Consider the following 15,609-nt stretch of genomic DNA (forward strand, 5'->3'; position numbering starts at 1 on the left):
TTTCCTTGCTACTTCCTTCTCGAGAGCAATTGGCAGGTTAGGTGATGCTTCTTCAGTACTTGAATTTTCATATGACTCCACTTCAGATGAGCTTCCTGTAGCTTGAGTTTCTTCTGACTGCTCCCCCTGTTCCATAGTTTCTTTTGACTGCTCCTCATGCACTTGTTCCTCCACACCTCTCTTCCTTCTTGTATACACCTGAGGATTCCTTTCCTCATTTGGTCTCTGCCACCTCTGCTGTTCAGCCCCATCAACTACAACTGGAATGAAGGATCCCACTATTTTCGGGGTTGGTATTGGCTGCTCCTTGTCGCCATTGGTGCTGCACTCACCACTCAAGTTGCACTCCCCCTCTTGACCACCCTGCATAGATTGTGAGTGGTCAAGTTCTTCGAATAAAGTGCTGAGATCTGTCTTCTCACCATAAAAAGGCTCAGATTCTCGAAAGGTGACATCCATACTTACAAATGTGTGCCTTTCAGCAGGACTCCAACACTTATAGCCTCGCTGCCCCGCAGGATATCCAACAAATATGCATTTTACAGCTCGTGGATCCAGCTTTCCCACTGCTGGTCTGTGATCTCTAACGAAGTAGGTGCACCCAAATAACTTCGGAGGAACTGAGAATTTGTTCTCCCCAAATAGCATCTCACATGGGGACATCATACCAAGCATTTTTGAAGGCATCCGGTTGATCAGGAACGTTGCAGTCATGACAGCTTCACTCCACAAGAATTTTGGCACATTCATGGTGAACATAAGTGATCGAGCCACTTCTAAAATGTGTCAATTTTTCCTTTCTGCAACACCATTCTGAGCAGGGGTATCTGGACATGATGTTTGGTGCATTATGCCTTGTGCTGACAGGAAACCTCCAAATTGCTTGTTTACATATTCAGTTCCATTGTCAGATCTGATCACCTGCACCTGCACATTGAATTGGTTTCGCACATAGGCATAGAACTCCTGAAAACATTGGAATACCTCATCTTTATGTCGCATGAGGTACACCCAAGTCATGCGAGTGTGGCAGTCTATAAATGTCACAAAATATTTCATTCCACTAACAGAAACAACAGGACATGTCCACACATCAGAGTGAATCGGCATAAACAGGGATATACTCCTTAGCCCCTTACTCAAATATGAGATTCTTGTGTGCTTTGCATATTCACATGCATCACACACAAGCTTACTCTTGTCTACTCCACGCGTTACATCAGGAAACATCTTACTCATCTTATCAAAAGCCATATGCCCCATGCGACAGTGATGGATCATCGCCATTGTCTCACTTACTCCAACTAGTACAACCAAAATAGGACTAGCACCAGACCTAGACACATCACGATCCATATACCACAATCCACTACGCCTGGTTCCTGTCCCAAGTTTCCTTCCAGTCATCCTCTCCTGAATCAAACATATTTTCTCATCAAGAGTTATTCGGCAATCTATCTGATCAATCAAAGCACTTAGAGAAAGCAAGTTCACAGGAAAAGCTGGAACATGTAATACATCAGATAATTTAATAGTGGGTGTACATTGAACTGATCCAACTCCTTTAATCGGTTGTGAGGTGCCATCAGCAATTTGTATTGTTTCACAATGTGTAATTGGGTACTGAGTATATGATTCAAACTCAGTTGAGGTACCCGCAACATGCTTGGATGCTCCAGAATCTAATATCCAATCTGGAAGGAAATCATGTGTGGATATAGATGCATTTGCAAAGTTACCTTCCCCTGTGTAGACAAAGTGGGCAAAGTTCCCGAAGGTGTTGTCCTCCTGGCTTCTACTCTTCGACTCCCCTTGAGAGGTTGTTGACGTCCCTTCTTCTTGCGTTGCCAAGTTAGCCAAGTTTGCTTTGAAGCCACTGGAATAATTCGAACCCCTCAAGTTACCTCTGCCTCTAACTCCCCGGTATCCACCTCGGTTGTAACCTCTTCCCCTACCACGTATTTCTCTGCGTTGTGCTGTGCAATTGATGCTTATGTGACCTTTCTCTCCACAGTTGAAGCACTCTCTTGTCTCCTTCCATTCAGACACAGTAAATGCTGAGCGAGATGCATTCGCTTCTCCAGTCATGGTCAACTTCAACCTGACCTCCTCCTGTGCCATTGCTGCAACTGCCTCCTCAAGCGAGGGAAGCTTTGGCTGATGAAACAACCCAGCACGCCTTCCTTCAAATTCTGAGCTAAGTCCCTTCAAGAATTTCATCACTCTCCTACGCTCTACCCACTTCTTAGTAGCAACTATACATTCTGAATGTGGTAACTCCAGTGGATCATAGTGGTCTAAGTCAGCCCACAAATGCTGCAATTCTGCTACATACTCCATCACCGACTTATCCCCTTGTTTTAGCTCATTTACTCTATCCTCAATCTACGCCATAAGCATTATGTTCCCTTTCCCGGAGTACAATGTTTCCAGGGTTTTCCATACCTCTGTTGCATGGGGAAGAGTCTCCACGGCTGCTGCAATGGATGGGGTCAAGGAGTTCAGCAGCCATGCCACCACCAGAGAGTCAATGACACTCCACTTCTTCCACTCTTCACTTGCCCTGTTCGCCGGTTCATCTACTTCCCTCTGACATAGCCTTCCAGCCCCTTTGTCCTCAATATTAGCAATGCCCTTCTGGACCAGATTAGGTAGTTTGTGACCCCTTCCATCTTGATTTCATTTGGCATCAGTTCTATTTTCTGTATCACCTCAGGCTGAGGAACAAGCGCACCTGGGGAAGCCACACCCTCTGCCTTGACAGTGATGAGCTCAGCTAGCTTCTCCAATGCCTTTACCAACCCCTGGTTGTCCCCCATCTTTCCAATTTTGAATCACACCACTAGCAACCTCCAGCAACCACTGCTCCCCACTTTCACCTCTCTACTACCTCCTCCCCTCAGATCTGGGATTCCACCTCTCCTTCTTCCACACAAGCCTTCTCCTCTCAGACAATCGCCAGCAAGCACAACCAGCCAACCACCATCACCACTGCTGGGATTGGGAACCCAAGCTCTGATACCATGTAGAATCAGGGAAGAGAGGGGTGGCGGCTGGGATAGAAAGATGGCCTGGTATTGTATTCTATTGGAGTTAGGGTTTCCTGTACAAGGGGGCAGCACATATATATAGGCTGCAGGGTTACATGGGCCACAAGCGCGCGCGCACACACACACACCGAAATACAGATAAGACACAACCCAACAAAAAGTATAGAAATTAATATCTCATTTTGATTTTGTGTCGTGAGTCCTTTGATTCTGCATCATTACTCACTCACACTGGTTTTTGAACAGCTCGCGGAAAAATGGTACTTTTAATCTTCGCTGCGGAATTCGAGTTAGAACAGAAGACACCCTTCTCTACCATCATGCCTAGGCTCATGCGCTTATCCTGCGAAACTTAGCAAATTAGTTCACGTCTGCTTGGTAAAATTAACACTAAACATGTACTATGATGTTGGCCGTAAACGGACCCACTTTCATAGTTAATTGGCAAGTGTCAGGAGGTCACCGGGAAGGGTAAAAAATGTCCTCTCCGTCACTGGCAAATGCGCTTAGGATTCCTTGTGTCGGTTCTAAGGTTAACTTTCAACTCCCAACAACTGTTTTGCTGAAATACTGACTGTATCCAGCATACAGTCTGGGGCAGTAGCATCTCCAATGTTCATCTCTGAAACAAAAATGTAAGCACATCATATATGAAAGAACTAAGAAGATTGTTTCCTCTGCAGGATGTTCATAGGACTACATAACATATGAATTTACAGTGCGGGATGCAGACCACTGAACACCGTATCTACAGAGCAACCAAACAATTTAAGATCATTGTCTTGGCACCCAAAGATGATAAGAGTTGAATCTTAGAATATACATTTGGCTGCTGGACCCTGAAGGTTCATACGCCGCCGCTTTCGTTCACAGCACACAGAAACTCTATTCAGATTTTGTTGGCGCAGGAAACAAACAGAGGGCAATAGAATCCTCACACGCTTGTCATGAAGCCCATTTTGTTGCTGCAAAATTAGACCCTGGATGCGACTTTGCATTGGGTGTATAAGGTGTTAATTTCATATTTCAGAAATACAGTGGCCATTATACCCAGGACCAAATGTCAAATACATGAAAAGCAAATAGGCAAGAAGAATGTATCCAGTTCTGTGGATAACACTTGCCTTGATCAGTCATGCACATGAACAGATGAGAGCTTGTGACCAAGAGTTCAGGATTTTCATTGACTTGCTGAACTAAAGGTCCACTCATGCTCTTCATATACAAGAAATTCGGACCAAGAAATTCACCATCATAGTTATGTATTTAACCACTTGTTTGCAATGCACGAACATGGTACTGTCAAATGCTACAGATGGATGTCAAGATACCAACTGAAGATATATATTTAGATTGTACAGACCCAAAATACAGAAATATAAGTATCAGAGGCAGATGTGTTTCCTCCAAAATGACAGTGATTCATTCATTCATTTGATAAAAGTGTATATTCCTCGCTCCATATGTCAGTCAGCGACTGAAAGGCTTAGAGAAGGCTCATATCCTAGATTTAAGGGGAATTAGAGAAGGCTCACATTCTAGATTTAAGAGGAATTAGAGAAGGCATTTCAAGGATATTGTCTCAATTGGCCTTTGGATTTTGGATTAGTAGCAAATATATTTTTGCATAAGAATTTCAAAAAGAAAATCAACTGAAGGACTACCATTGTTCTGCTTATCTAATGTTCATCTAAAATATTCTAAGCATATCGTACATGAATGACTCAGACCAGCAAGCAATGTTTTCTCTCCAGGATCATATGAAACTGAAATTTATCAACTCGGCAAGTCAGCATCCATGAGAAGGTCAAACAGCTTTGAATTACACTGCATATGAATTCATGGTGCAGGTTACAAGTCATTGAGCACCATACTTACGAACAAAGTATCTCCTGAAGCGGAAAAACTTAAAATCGTTGCCTCAGCACCCAAAGCCAATCAGTGTAGAATTCTAGACTATATAATATACTTTTGGCTGCTGAAGCCTGAAGATAGATATACCATCCCTTCTGCCAGCAACTTGTCAAACGTAGCAAACAAACAGAAGCCAGTACAATACTTACAATGCTTGTCCTGAAGCCTATTTTGCCTGAATCATGTAGGGTCTCTCTTGTCTTTGCCAGATACACACTGGGCATTGCGTCACATCATATATGATGTCAATTGTTTAACTCAAGGTTAGTGACCTTATTATACTCAGGACAAGATGCCTGATACCTGCAAAGCACATAGGCAAGAAGAATGGACAGTTCACTGGACACCTTGATGAATCATAGGAATGAACAAGCAAAAGCTTCAGGCCAACACAGGCCAAGACTCTCATTTCATTCATTTAATCATTGGACTATAGTTCACCTGGCGCTCTTCATGTATGAGAAATATATGCACCATTTCAATTATGTAGATTACCTACGATTTTGAACTGTACTGATTTAAATATCCCCATTGGGATGTGCCAAGATGGTAATGTAAAATGCTACTGATGGATACCAAGATAACATATATTCAGAATGTAGCACACAACAGAAAGACAAGTTTGCTATCATAATCAAACACAGAAGAGTTTGCTTCAAAATGGTATGGTATCAACTGACTGATTCATTCATATGATAAAAGTACGCCACATAATAACTTAATTAACAGTACTGTAGGATCAAACTTTAAACCTCCTTATTTCTACCCTGAGACAAACAACAATAACTTAAGCCAACCTCTACTGCAATGGCCACACTGTATCAGCTTGTAAGGGGGGGAATCCAAACCAAGCTCCATTTTAATCGAACTATCGATACCAACTCTATGGCTGCTGCTTGGGGTCGCGGTACCCAGCATCCACAAGGACCTTCTCCTTCTTGGCGAGCTCGATGTCGTTATCAACCATCATCTCAACTAGCTGCTGGAAGCCGACCTTGGGCTTCCACCCAAGCACTCTCCTTGACTTGGACGAATCTCCCTGCAGACAGTCCACCTCTGAAGGGCGAAAGTACTTCTTGTCAATCACCACATGATCCTTCCAGTTGAGGCCGGTGTACCCAAAAGCAGCCTGCAAGAACTCCTCCACCGTGTGGCACTCCTCGGTGGCAACAACATAGTCATCAGGCTTGTCCTGCTGGAGCATGAGCCACATGGCCTCGACATAATCCCCGGCGAAGCCCCAATCCCTGGCGGCGGAGAGGTTGCCGAGGAAGACCTTGGTCTGGAGCCCGACCTTGATGCGGCCGATGGCGCGGGTGATCTTGCGGGTGACGAAGTTCTCGCCGCGCCGGGGGGACTCGTGGTTGAAGAGCACGCCGTTGCAGGCGAAGAGGCCGTACGCCTCGCGGTAGTTGACGGTGTACCAGTGCGCGGCGACCTTGGCGGCCGCGTAGGGTGACCGCGGGTGGAAGGGCGTGGCCTCGCTCTGCGGCGGCGGCGTGGACCCGAACATCTCCGAGGACCCGGCCTGGTAGTAGCGCATGGGCTTGGTCTTGGCGGAGAGGCGGACGGCCTCGAGCAGGCGGAGCGCGCCCGTGGCCGTGACGTCGGCGGTGTAGTCGGGGACCTCGAAGGAGACGGCGACGTGGGACTGCGCGGCCAGGTTGTAGACCTCGTCGGGGAGCACGTGGTCGAGCGCGCGGCGGAGCGAGGAGGAGTCGGAGAGGTCGGCGTAGTGGAGGCGCATCGGCGGGCGCAGCGCGGCGGAGGGGGTCGCGTGCGGGTCGTGGTAGATGTGGTCGAGGCGCTGCGTGTTGAAGTTGGAGGAGCGGCGGATGAGGCCGTGCACCTCGTATCCCTTGGACAGGAGCAGCTCCGTCAGGTAGCTCCCGTCCTGCCCCGTGATGCCCGTCACCAGCGCCACCCTCCGCGGCGGCGCCAGGGAGCGGGGCACCGCCTCGGCGTCGGCGACGGCGACGGCGCCGCCGTTGGAGTGCGGCGCGGAGGAGTCGGCCATTGTTTTCTTCCTTGCGAGATCTGGGAGTGTGGGATTGGGGGAAGGGGACGGCGATTTGGTGGAGGAAGGAAGAAATGGGCCCAGGAGTACTTGTAGGGCCCGGAGACTTGGGTTTGGGTCAACTTGTACTACATGAAAAAAAATTGGAAAAATTTGGACACTCCACGGAAATTGACACTTGTACTAATTTTATTTCCAGAAGTATTTATCGGACCAACTTTGAAATGTCAAGTGCTGCTGAATTTCATTGTCTTGGTGCCTGACATAAAAAGAGTTACAAGTATTTTTCTTTCTGTGGGGAAGATAAAAAAAGAATTCGACGACGCTAAAGCTCTAAACTAGGCATGGGTCGAGCTAGCTCAGCAGCAGTCCACAAAGAATCTGAATGCATGTTCGATACCTCTCCCGTTTCAAAACTCCGCTCCGTGCGAGGAGTTGGGTCTGAGCAGCTTCGTGCGATTGCGCTGTCGCTCCCTCCGCTCCGGGAGTTGCGGATGTGGAGCGGAGTGGATCCGAACAGGCTTGAGTGTGCCATTGGATGTCCTCATCCGACGGTTGGATGGTCGCCACCTGGCATTTTTTTGGTGTCACTATATAGCTCTCCTTCCCCTATTTCAGCAGTTGTTGTTGACGGTTCTGTTGATTTTGAGTGTTGCCATGGTCGTAGACCTCTCATTTTGGGTACATTTTGTGGGCCACTAGACCAACCTTACATTTGCATCTAATCCCCTCCCATTTGATGCTAACCCACGAGAGCTTGTTGCACCATCTTACTTTTTTCTACAAATTTCACGGCTTCTACTTGAGTGGGACTTGTTAAAAATTTTTTTGGGGGTGTTCATTTTTCTAAGGATAGAAATGGCCCGACCCGGACCTGGCCTTGAGGCCAACGATCCGATGAGTTGACCCGGCCCATTCCCATCCTGGCATTTTTCTATATTCAAGTCAATTTCCTAAAGTGCAATATCTGCTTTTAACATTACAACTTGGGTGAAAATGAAACGGTTCTCCCTTTTTTTTGCGAGAAAACTTTCAAACTATTTATTATCTTTAATTCAATTATGACAGTACAAAGAACACCGGAAATTAAAAGAAAAACATCCAAAATGCATATCTCACTGGAACCCTCTTGAGTCAGCTTATTAGTAGACAAAAAAAAAAGGATTCGAAGCTATATGGATGCGTTCTTTATGCTCATGGTCCCTCTCTGCAGGAATTAAACGCTGGATCCAGATCCCATCTCCTCTCTCTCATCAACGACGACGGACCGACGTTGCACTCCGCACTCGGGCAATCGTAGTAACTTGAAGCATAGATCTCAATGCTAGTCAATATTTTAAATAGCACGCTATTTCGCCGTTATAATGCGGTTATATCATATTTGGAAGGGAGGCGTTACGTTTTGGCAAAATCGGATCCTACGGCGTTAATTGCGTAATTAGCGCGCTACACACGCTATAACGTTGTAACGTTGTAACGTTATAACGTGCAGACCATGCAAAACTGAAATAAGCACTGCCCAGCAGGCCCAGCAGGCCAAAACCAACCCACGACCACTAGCTTTCTCACTCCTTTTATCAGATGCATATATTGCTTGCTCCTATGAAAAATTTAGTTGCTTAAATACTTTATTTCTAGATATATTTGATTTTTTTTGCAAACGCTATTTTGAAATATAGCACGCTATTAGCACGCTATAACTTGTGTAGCATTTAGAGAAGGGCTTCGCTATATTTTGTAGCGCGCTATTAAAATATTGGTGCTAGTACTACACTAGTGCAGTATACTACGTACAAATCTATGGATCCGAGCACCAGGCATGCCTGAACCTGACCGACGTCCGGGCCTCCGTTCACCTCCGCGTGATCGATCCCCCATGCGTTGACCCTGCGGGGATCTAGCCTTACGCGTACTTGAACTTTTGTAAATTATATAATCATGCAGACTTAAGATCAGCGACATGGTTTTCAAGATTAATTAGCGCCGGTGACCTCGTCGGCTCACCGACACGATCCACCAGCGGCTGACAGTAAACAAAATGGTGAGCACTGCCGACTTGCTTCAGATTCAGAGCTCAAGTTCTGACCCATTTTTCTCTCTCTTTTCTTTTCCAGTTTTGCTTTGGTGTGGTCGGTTCATCATCCAGCCTCGTGGCCCGTGTGGGGTGGAGAGATCTGTAGCTGTCGGTGATCTGATCCCGGTAAAAGAAAGAAACGGAAGAAGAAAATAGAGTTGGCTGTGGAGTTGTGGCCGGCTTGTGGGCATACACCGTGAGGTGAGGATACTCTGCTTTTATGTACCAGCTCATGGCACGCACCATCGCGGCGCAACATGATATCTGAGCGAAAAATACCTTTCTCACAGTTCGGAGCTCAAATGCTTCTGGTATAAACTGTAAAACAGAAAAACGAAATTCAAAACATCTGTTTCTTTTTTGGCTAACATCAACGAATGTTTGGAGTGCTTGCAAAGTTTCATTATGGAATTGCATTTCTAGAAGTTGTGGCAATATAATAATAATAATAATAATAATAATAATAATAATAATAATAATAATAATAATAATAATAATAATAATAATAATAATAATAATACAGCTCCAAAATGTGTTCTAAAGTATTATTTCCAGAGCATCAATTTTGTTTTATTTTCCACGGCTCCCACGGATATGATTTCATGATGAAATTTTGCAAGCACCCGGAACATTCCTTCATGTTTGCAAAAAAAAAAAATGCTTTTTTTATTTTGGTATTTTTAGCCTTTTTTTAATTTACCGTTCATCCGAGAGGGCTGACATCAAAAGGCCAAGATCGACGTTGTTCCATCCTAAAAGAGTGTAAAATAATCGACCTTGTTCCATCCTAAAGGAGTGCAAAATTATCGACCTTGTTCCATCCTAAAGGAGTGCAAAATTAAACAGTTTAAAATTCAACATATTAAAATAACCAGTTTTCAAATGATTATCATGTATTTTTTATAAAAACAATAATCTAAAGTATTTGTGGCTTATGGGCTAGGCGGCTTTGGTTGACAAGTGTTGTTAAGACGTGCTTCGTTGTCGGGAGGGCTAGGCCTGACCCACATGGTTAGCCTACAACTTGTGTACAGATATCTCTATGCATGCATACATGTTGCTCCACTAGCACTTGCCCCAATTGGAAATCCAAAAGAGTGTACTTGAGATGCCTCACATTCAGTGACCTAGCTAGAAGGAAAATATGAAAACAACAAAAGAATGGTGGAAAAAACTTATGGAACTAGATGATACCCCGCGCGTTGCTGCGGTAACCTTGCTAAATAAATGTATAAATAGCTGCTACAAAATGAAATAAAATCAATGCAAAGCAAATGTAAAGTTTCCTCAGTTTATTCATTTAAAAAATTAAAAACATGAAGCATGTAACGAAATGGTGTATACAAAGTGCAAAGAAATAGTTAACGAAATTTCATTTTCTTTCAAGAAGGAAAACATTAACTACATACATATTCTCCGACCATTCAACACACACGTCGTCCATGATAACTTCAAAAAAATGCCACATATTATCTTAAATAAGGTATTCATCTGGATAACAAATTTGGAGCCAATAAAGCGAAACTGAACATGCAAGCAAGAGAACAATACACATATTGTTAGTACATAAGCTGATTTCTTAAGTGGGCTCACTATACGCCCAAACAAAATATTACCAAAGCAACATTCAAGAAATAGTTTTTCTCATACTGATCAAGTCCCTCTTAACTCAGTCCACACTATTATCATTCTTGCCAACCATCGCCCTCTTTTTCTATGATAGAAAAAATATACTCGCATAAGTATCATTGTTTTCTTTTCTTTTTTGCAGGTGAGAAATATCATTATTGATGGGAGAAAATGTCTTCACATGCATTTGCGTGTGTAAGCAAAACATCAATCAACAACCATACCTTCGACTATGAAATTTAGTCAATTCTGGATGCGCACTCCATATTCCCAGCATAAAGCTAGTGTCACAGTACCTGAAAGACATGAAATATGCATGTTATGATTAGAGAATCGACTTGACTTGCTCCAGGCATAAAACTAATATGAAAATTGTTAGCTTCCAGAAAATGGTGGACTTAAAATGTGAGAAGTCAATAAATACAACATGATTTGAGGAGGGGCGGTTGGCTGTTGATATGGCTGCATGAATATTTCTTTTCATGATTTACAACACCATGGACGAAGGAGAAATTTGATGTTCATCAGCATATAATGTGAATATTTCCGTGCGTATGTTATTGATTCCTGGATATAAAAAAATAATAGGTGGCATTAGGACAAAGATGTCAGTGGATACAAAAGATATAAATGGTGTGTGTAATAAGTTGTTACGAAGGACATAGGACTTTTCAAATTTGGGTAGCAGATCGATAGGCAGCATACATACCAAATATTGCAGGATAGTTGTGGAGACCACAATTCAAGCGGAAGGAATCCTATATGACAATGAAGTAGAGAACCGTTGTCACACTAACATAGTAACATGTGAAAATAAAACAAACAAACAATAAACTGAAACGGTTGACAAAAATCTAGTCTTATGTGTTGAACACGTTAATATGATTACCCATGAAAAAGAGGAACACATGTTGATATATATACATAAACATGCCAACTTATAATTCCAAGTTTAAATATATCTGGAAATTACTTGCCTATGTACAATTGGTTGAAACGTTGAAGTATTTATCCTTAACAAACAACCTGTGTAGAAACTTCACCCACCTTTTTTAGTATGACATTTTAGCAAATAATTGATGTGCTTGCCAGCAAGCAAGAACCTGAAAATAAAAAAGGCCACTTGGCATCTTTTACCAATCTGACGGATGCTTAGACAATCTGAAGTTAATAGGTGAATAAATAAATTGTATTACAGGGGGCCTTCAACATGGAGGATGTGAAGAATTAGCCAACCGCAAGTCTAAATGAGATATGATGGAATCTTAAGACCTGCATGTTTTCACTCAATCGAGCGGGGATTCAGATTTGCAGGAGCATGTGTTAAATCAATCAAATTTTGGTACTGTACGTCAGTTCGTGGCACCGGCAACCGGCGGAGGAGCGTCGATCGCGGCGACGGCGGCTGTCCGGCAGAGCCTCGGGCGTGGCGGCGGCTAACCGGGAGACTGGCCTGGAAGCGACCAGCGTGGCGGCGGCTGGCCGCGGAACGGAGCCGACGGCTGGTCTTGGGATTGGGCAGGGAGCACCGGTCGTGGCGGCGGCTGGACGGGGAAGCATAAGGAATGCAACGTGGAATAGGCTAAGAACGGGTCCTAATCCCCACCAACAATCAAAAAGCCCAGCCCACCGACGAAAGCTTTTTTTTTTTAAGATCACCGACGAAAGCTTGGCTCGGATAGCTCAGCGCACACAGGACAAACGAAACGTTATTTTCCACTTAGCGGTGGCAGCCCCCCGTAAATTTCATCACCTCCTGATCGGACGGTTGTAGATTGCGGTGCTATACTACATCAACAGCTAGAATAATTCAGATGACGTGGCTCGCTATGGATGCAGAGAAATAAGGTAGTGGGGATCCCTATTTAGATATAGTAGATAAGAGGCATCGAGAAGGAGACATCAACTGAACGGCGAGGTGGATCGGTCCAAGAAACAGGTTATGATGGTATGAGGAATACAAGACGTGGGGGACACGACGGGCAGGGTAGACGGAGCTCTGCCTTGCAACGGCAGTTGATGACACAATGTTCCCGTTATAGTCGGCTTTCCTCGTTCAAAAGGCATGTATGTCTTTTGATGTCGCAAACATGAAGAAGGCCACACACCGCTGATTGGGTGTGCATCTTGTTGTTGACCTATGGCTTCTTATATCCCTCACTCTTTGGTTCCCCTCTAATTAAACGGGGTCAACTTCCAGGCTACTACACGCCAGTGGTAGAATTTGCCTGTTACAAGCAAAAACCAAGGCCAGCAACTCATCTTTCTTAGCCACTCATTGAGGGTAACAACTAGTGGAAACTATTTAAGAGCTTGTAATACATGGACATCCAAATCCAGGAAAACCTCGAATGAAAATCAACAAATTCATTAATATATGCATGCTTATATTGTGCGGGTCAGCTCTGTGGTACAGAAACCGGCGAATTCTTTAGTCTTTCGATGGATCCTGGAAGACTCGAGATTTTTTTAGTCTTCCCATGGATTCTTTAGTCTTCCGACTGATTTAATAGCGAAAGAGGATTTTGAAGCGGACAGACGATTTGAGCTATAATTTTTTTGAAATGTTGAAATAAAGAGAATATATATGATGACATCATTTTTTCTGTCTCAAGTGCATACATGTAATTAGAGGGAGGAGTACAAGTGGGAAGAGAGAGAGTGATTCTAATGTATGAATGCATGTAATTGGTGGTGAAGGCGTCCGTTAATGTTACTAGAAACATAACGTTTGACAGTTAGTGGACTACTTATCTAAAATGTTTGTGGGTTGTGGACCAGTCATTTTTGGTTGACAAGTAGAGTCCATACGAGCTTGGTTGTTGGGCTTTCAAGGTAGGTTCGCGTGACCAGTGGTTAGGTGTAGCTTGAGATAAAAAAACTTGTGTACATATTGTTTCTCAGTAATTCCTAAAAGAAAAAATATTTTTCTGAGTGCATATATATAGGTTGCTTCACTAGCATATGCCACAAACGATGAACCCAAAGCTTTGTAGTTGAAATATTTGACATGCAGTGATCTAGCTAGAAACAGATTTGAAAACAACAAAAGAAAAATGGTGAAAAACCTCTATGAAATAAGAGGCATCGGGAAGAAGACATCAGCAAGGGGCGAATGTTGATTAGCCCAAGGAAGAGGCTATGAAGGCCCAAGGGTTGCGGGTCGTGCAGGACAAGATTGGCATGGACACATGGTGGACGGAGCTCTGCCTGGCAACGACAGTTAATGACATACCGCTGCAGTTGTAGCCGGTTCCTCTTATGGACGAGACACTGGCTTCTCTTGTGTCAATCACGAACATGAAGAAGGTCGCACTCCGCTGCTTGAGCATGTAGCTTGCTTCTTGTCTGCATCTGGCTCACGGGACGTGACTTCTTATCTCCCAAGTGGTGCCATCCCCGGCGGCGGCGAGGTTAGGTCTATGAGGAAGGTGCTAGGGACCTGTTCGCGTCTTCCATCTAGTTGTTGGGGTCCTCTTTGTAGTATGTTGGGACCGGTCTGTTATTTAGGCTTAGTTCTGGGTCCTTTTTGCAAATTGTTGTTCCAATATTAGTGTAGTTTCATGGTCCTTCTCGAACCCTTTCTCGTTAAAAAAAAAACAGCATGCAGTGACTGGCGCCGAATGTGTCCACCTTTCTTATGAGTTTTGTAGCAGCTGGGGGTGGTAGGGTATTGTGCATGTGAGAGGAGGCCGGGATCGCGGGTCTTGCCTTGCCCACATGGGCTTGGGCGGGCCGGCGGTCATTCGCCCTTACTGCTTAGTTAGTTGTAACTATTCATGTGTGTATGCGACCGTACATATTACAACTCAGTCTTCGCCGAATCGAGTTCTTTTTTTGCAACACACACTTTTTCTGCCGGTATTAAACAGATCATAGATGAGAAAGGTAAATGAGCCAGTGGCATAGTTCTAGAGATGGGATGGGAACAAATGGAGCATGTAACAAATTACTAGAGGATCCCCTCACACACACCCCTGCATTGCCAACCCTAAGCGACATGGGGGGCGATCGCGCCGCCGACCTAGGCCTCCTCCCTCTTGTCATCGCCTGCGGTCCCACCGGCGAAGCCAGGTCTGTGATGGCGGCAGTGGGGCCTTCTCCCTCGCGTTGTGGTGGCGAGATCTCCTGGCGGTGGCGGGGGCGCATGGTTCGGCAGTCATCCAGTGGTGAGGAGCGGGGGGATCCCGACGGCGTGCATGACGGCGACGACAACGGAGTCGCCCCTGTGGTGGCAGCCGTGATCGTGGGAAACCCCCGAAAGAAAATCAACCAATATCCTGAGATAAATTTTAGCAACCGATATTAGTTTCACTAACCACATTGTCATCACACCAAAATATAATTTAAGTGCCACTCGCACTTTCAATCTCCCCATTTTTGGTGCATTGATGACAACATGGTTAGGACATGGCATTAATGATACAACTAAGCAAGAAGCCATGCGACAATGGTTGATTCTAGGAGCTCCCCCTATATATGTGCAAGAATAATAAGATATGCGTGAGTATGCATCAAACAAACATATATGAGGCTCCCCTAGATCAATGTTGTCAAGACTTGAGATCAACAAAATAAAACTTATAACGGTGCCTAGATCTCATGCAAAGGTGTGCTTAACAAATATCGTCCTGCCAGAAATGGTTGTTTGGATAGTTTGTAATAACTACCAGTTTTAGCGAAAACTATTTTAAAAAGATGTTTTACTAATTATTCGGTTAGGAATGTTCTTATAGATAATCCTGTTGGACTGAGGTGGGCGTATCTATAAAAGACATCATCCCAAGAAGTACTAATAAGGGTGTTACATATAAAATAAACAAGTTTACACAAAAACCAGTAATAGTTTTTTTTTCTCCCAAAACTTGGTTTCAGTGTTTTACGAGAACCGTTTTCAGATATCCTCGAGTTAGCTTTTCAAAAAA

General features: G+C 44.2%; 2 protein-coding genes and 1 long non-coding RNA gene across 3 annotated transcripts; all 3 read right to left on the reverse strand.

Annotated features, from left to right (window-relative positions):
• Positions 1–1,222: 1,222 nt before the first annotated feature.
• LOC123087888 (uncharacterized) lies at positions 1,223–2,405 on the reverse strand. Its single transcript, XM_044510009.1, has 2 exons — positions 1,740–2,405; positions 1,223–1,413 (listed from the first exon to the last, which is right to left on the reverse strand). The coding sequence occupies exons 1-2, from the start codon at positions 2,338–2,340 to the stop codon at positions 1,370–1,372; spliced, it is 645 nt and encodes a 214-aa protein (XP_044365944.1). The 5' UTR covers positions 2,341–2,405; the 3' UTR covers positions 1,223–1,369.
• Positions 2,406–5,630: 3,225 nt separating this feature from the next.
• Positions 5,631–7,058, reverse strand: LOC123087889 (GDP-mannose 4,6 dehydratase 1). Its single transcript, XM_044510010.1, has one exon. It carries the CDS (start codon positions 6,979–6,981, stop codon positions 5,848–5,850), a length of 1,134 nt encoding a protein of 377 aa, XP_044365945.1. The 5' UTR covers positions 6,982–7,058; the 3' UTR covers positions 5,631–5,847.
• A 3,511-nt stretch (positions 7,059–10,569) lies between these two features.
• LOC123082896 (uncharacterized) lies at positions 10,570–12,280 on the reverse strand. Its single transcript, XR_006439145.1, has 4 exons — positions 11,732–12,280; positions 11,394–11,442; positions 10,909–11,251; positions 10,570–10,769 (listed from the first exon to the last, which is right to left on the reverse strand). It is a non-coding gene; the product is annotated as an uncharacterized lncRNA (long non-coding RNA).
• Between the last annotated feature and the right edge of the window lie 3,329 nt (positions 12,281–15,609).

Source organism: Triticum aestivum, chromosome 4A (genome assembly GCF_018294505.1).
Source record: "Triticum aestivum cultivar Chinese Spring chromosome 4A, IWGSC CS RefSeq v2.1, whole genome shotgun sequence".
NCBI classification, from domain to species: domain Eukaryota; kingdom Viridiplantae; phylum Streptophyta; class Magnoliopsida; order Poales; family Poaceae; genus Triticum; species Triticum aestivum.

Excerpts from the sequence above, each read along its gene's own strand:
- LOC123087888 (XM_044510009.1), bottom strand. The coding sequence starts at position 2,340 with ATGGAGTATGTAGCAGAATTGCAGCATTTGTGGGCTGACTTAGACCAC. Across the intron at positions 1,414-1,739 it reads CTTTGTCTACACAGGGGAAG|GAGAGGATGACTGGAAGGAA; the intron begins GTAACTTTGCAA and ends TGTTTGATTCAG.
- LOC123087889 (XM_044510010.1), bottom strand. The coding sequence starts at position 6,981 with ATGGCCGACTCCTCCGCGCCGCACTCCAACGGCGGCGCCGTCGCCGTC.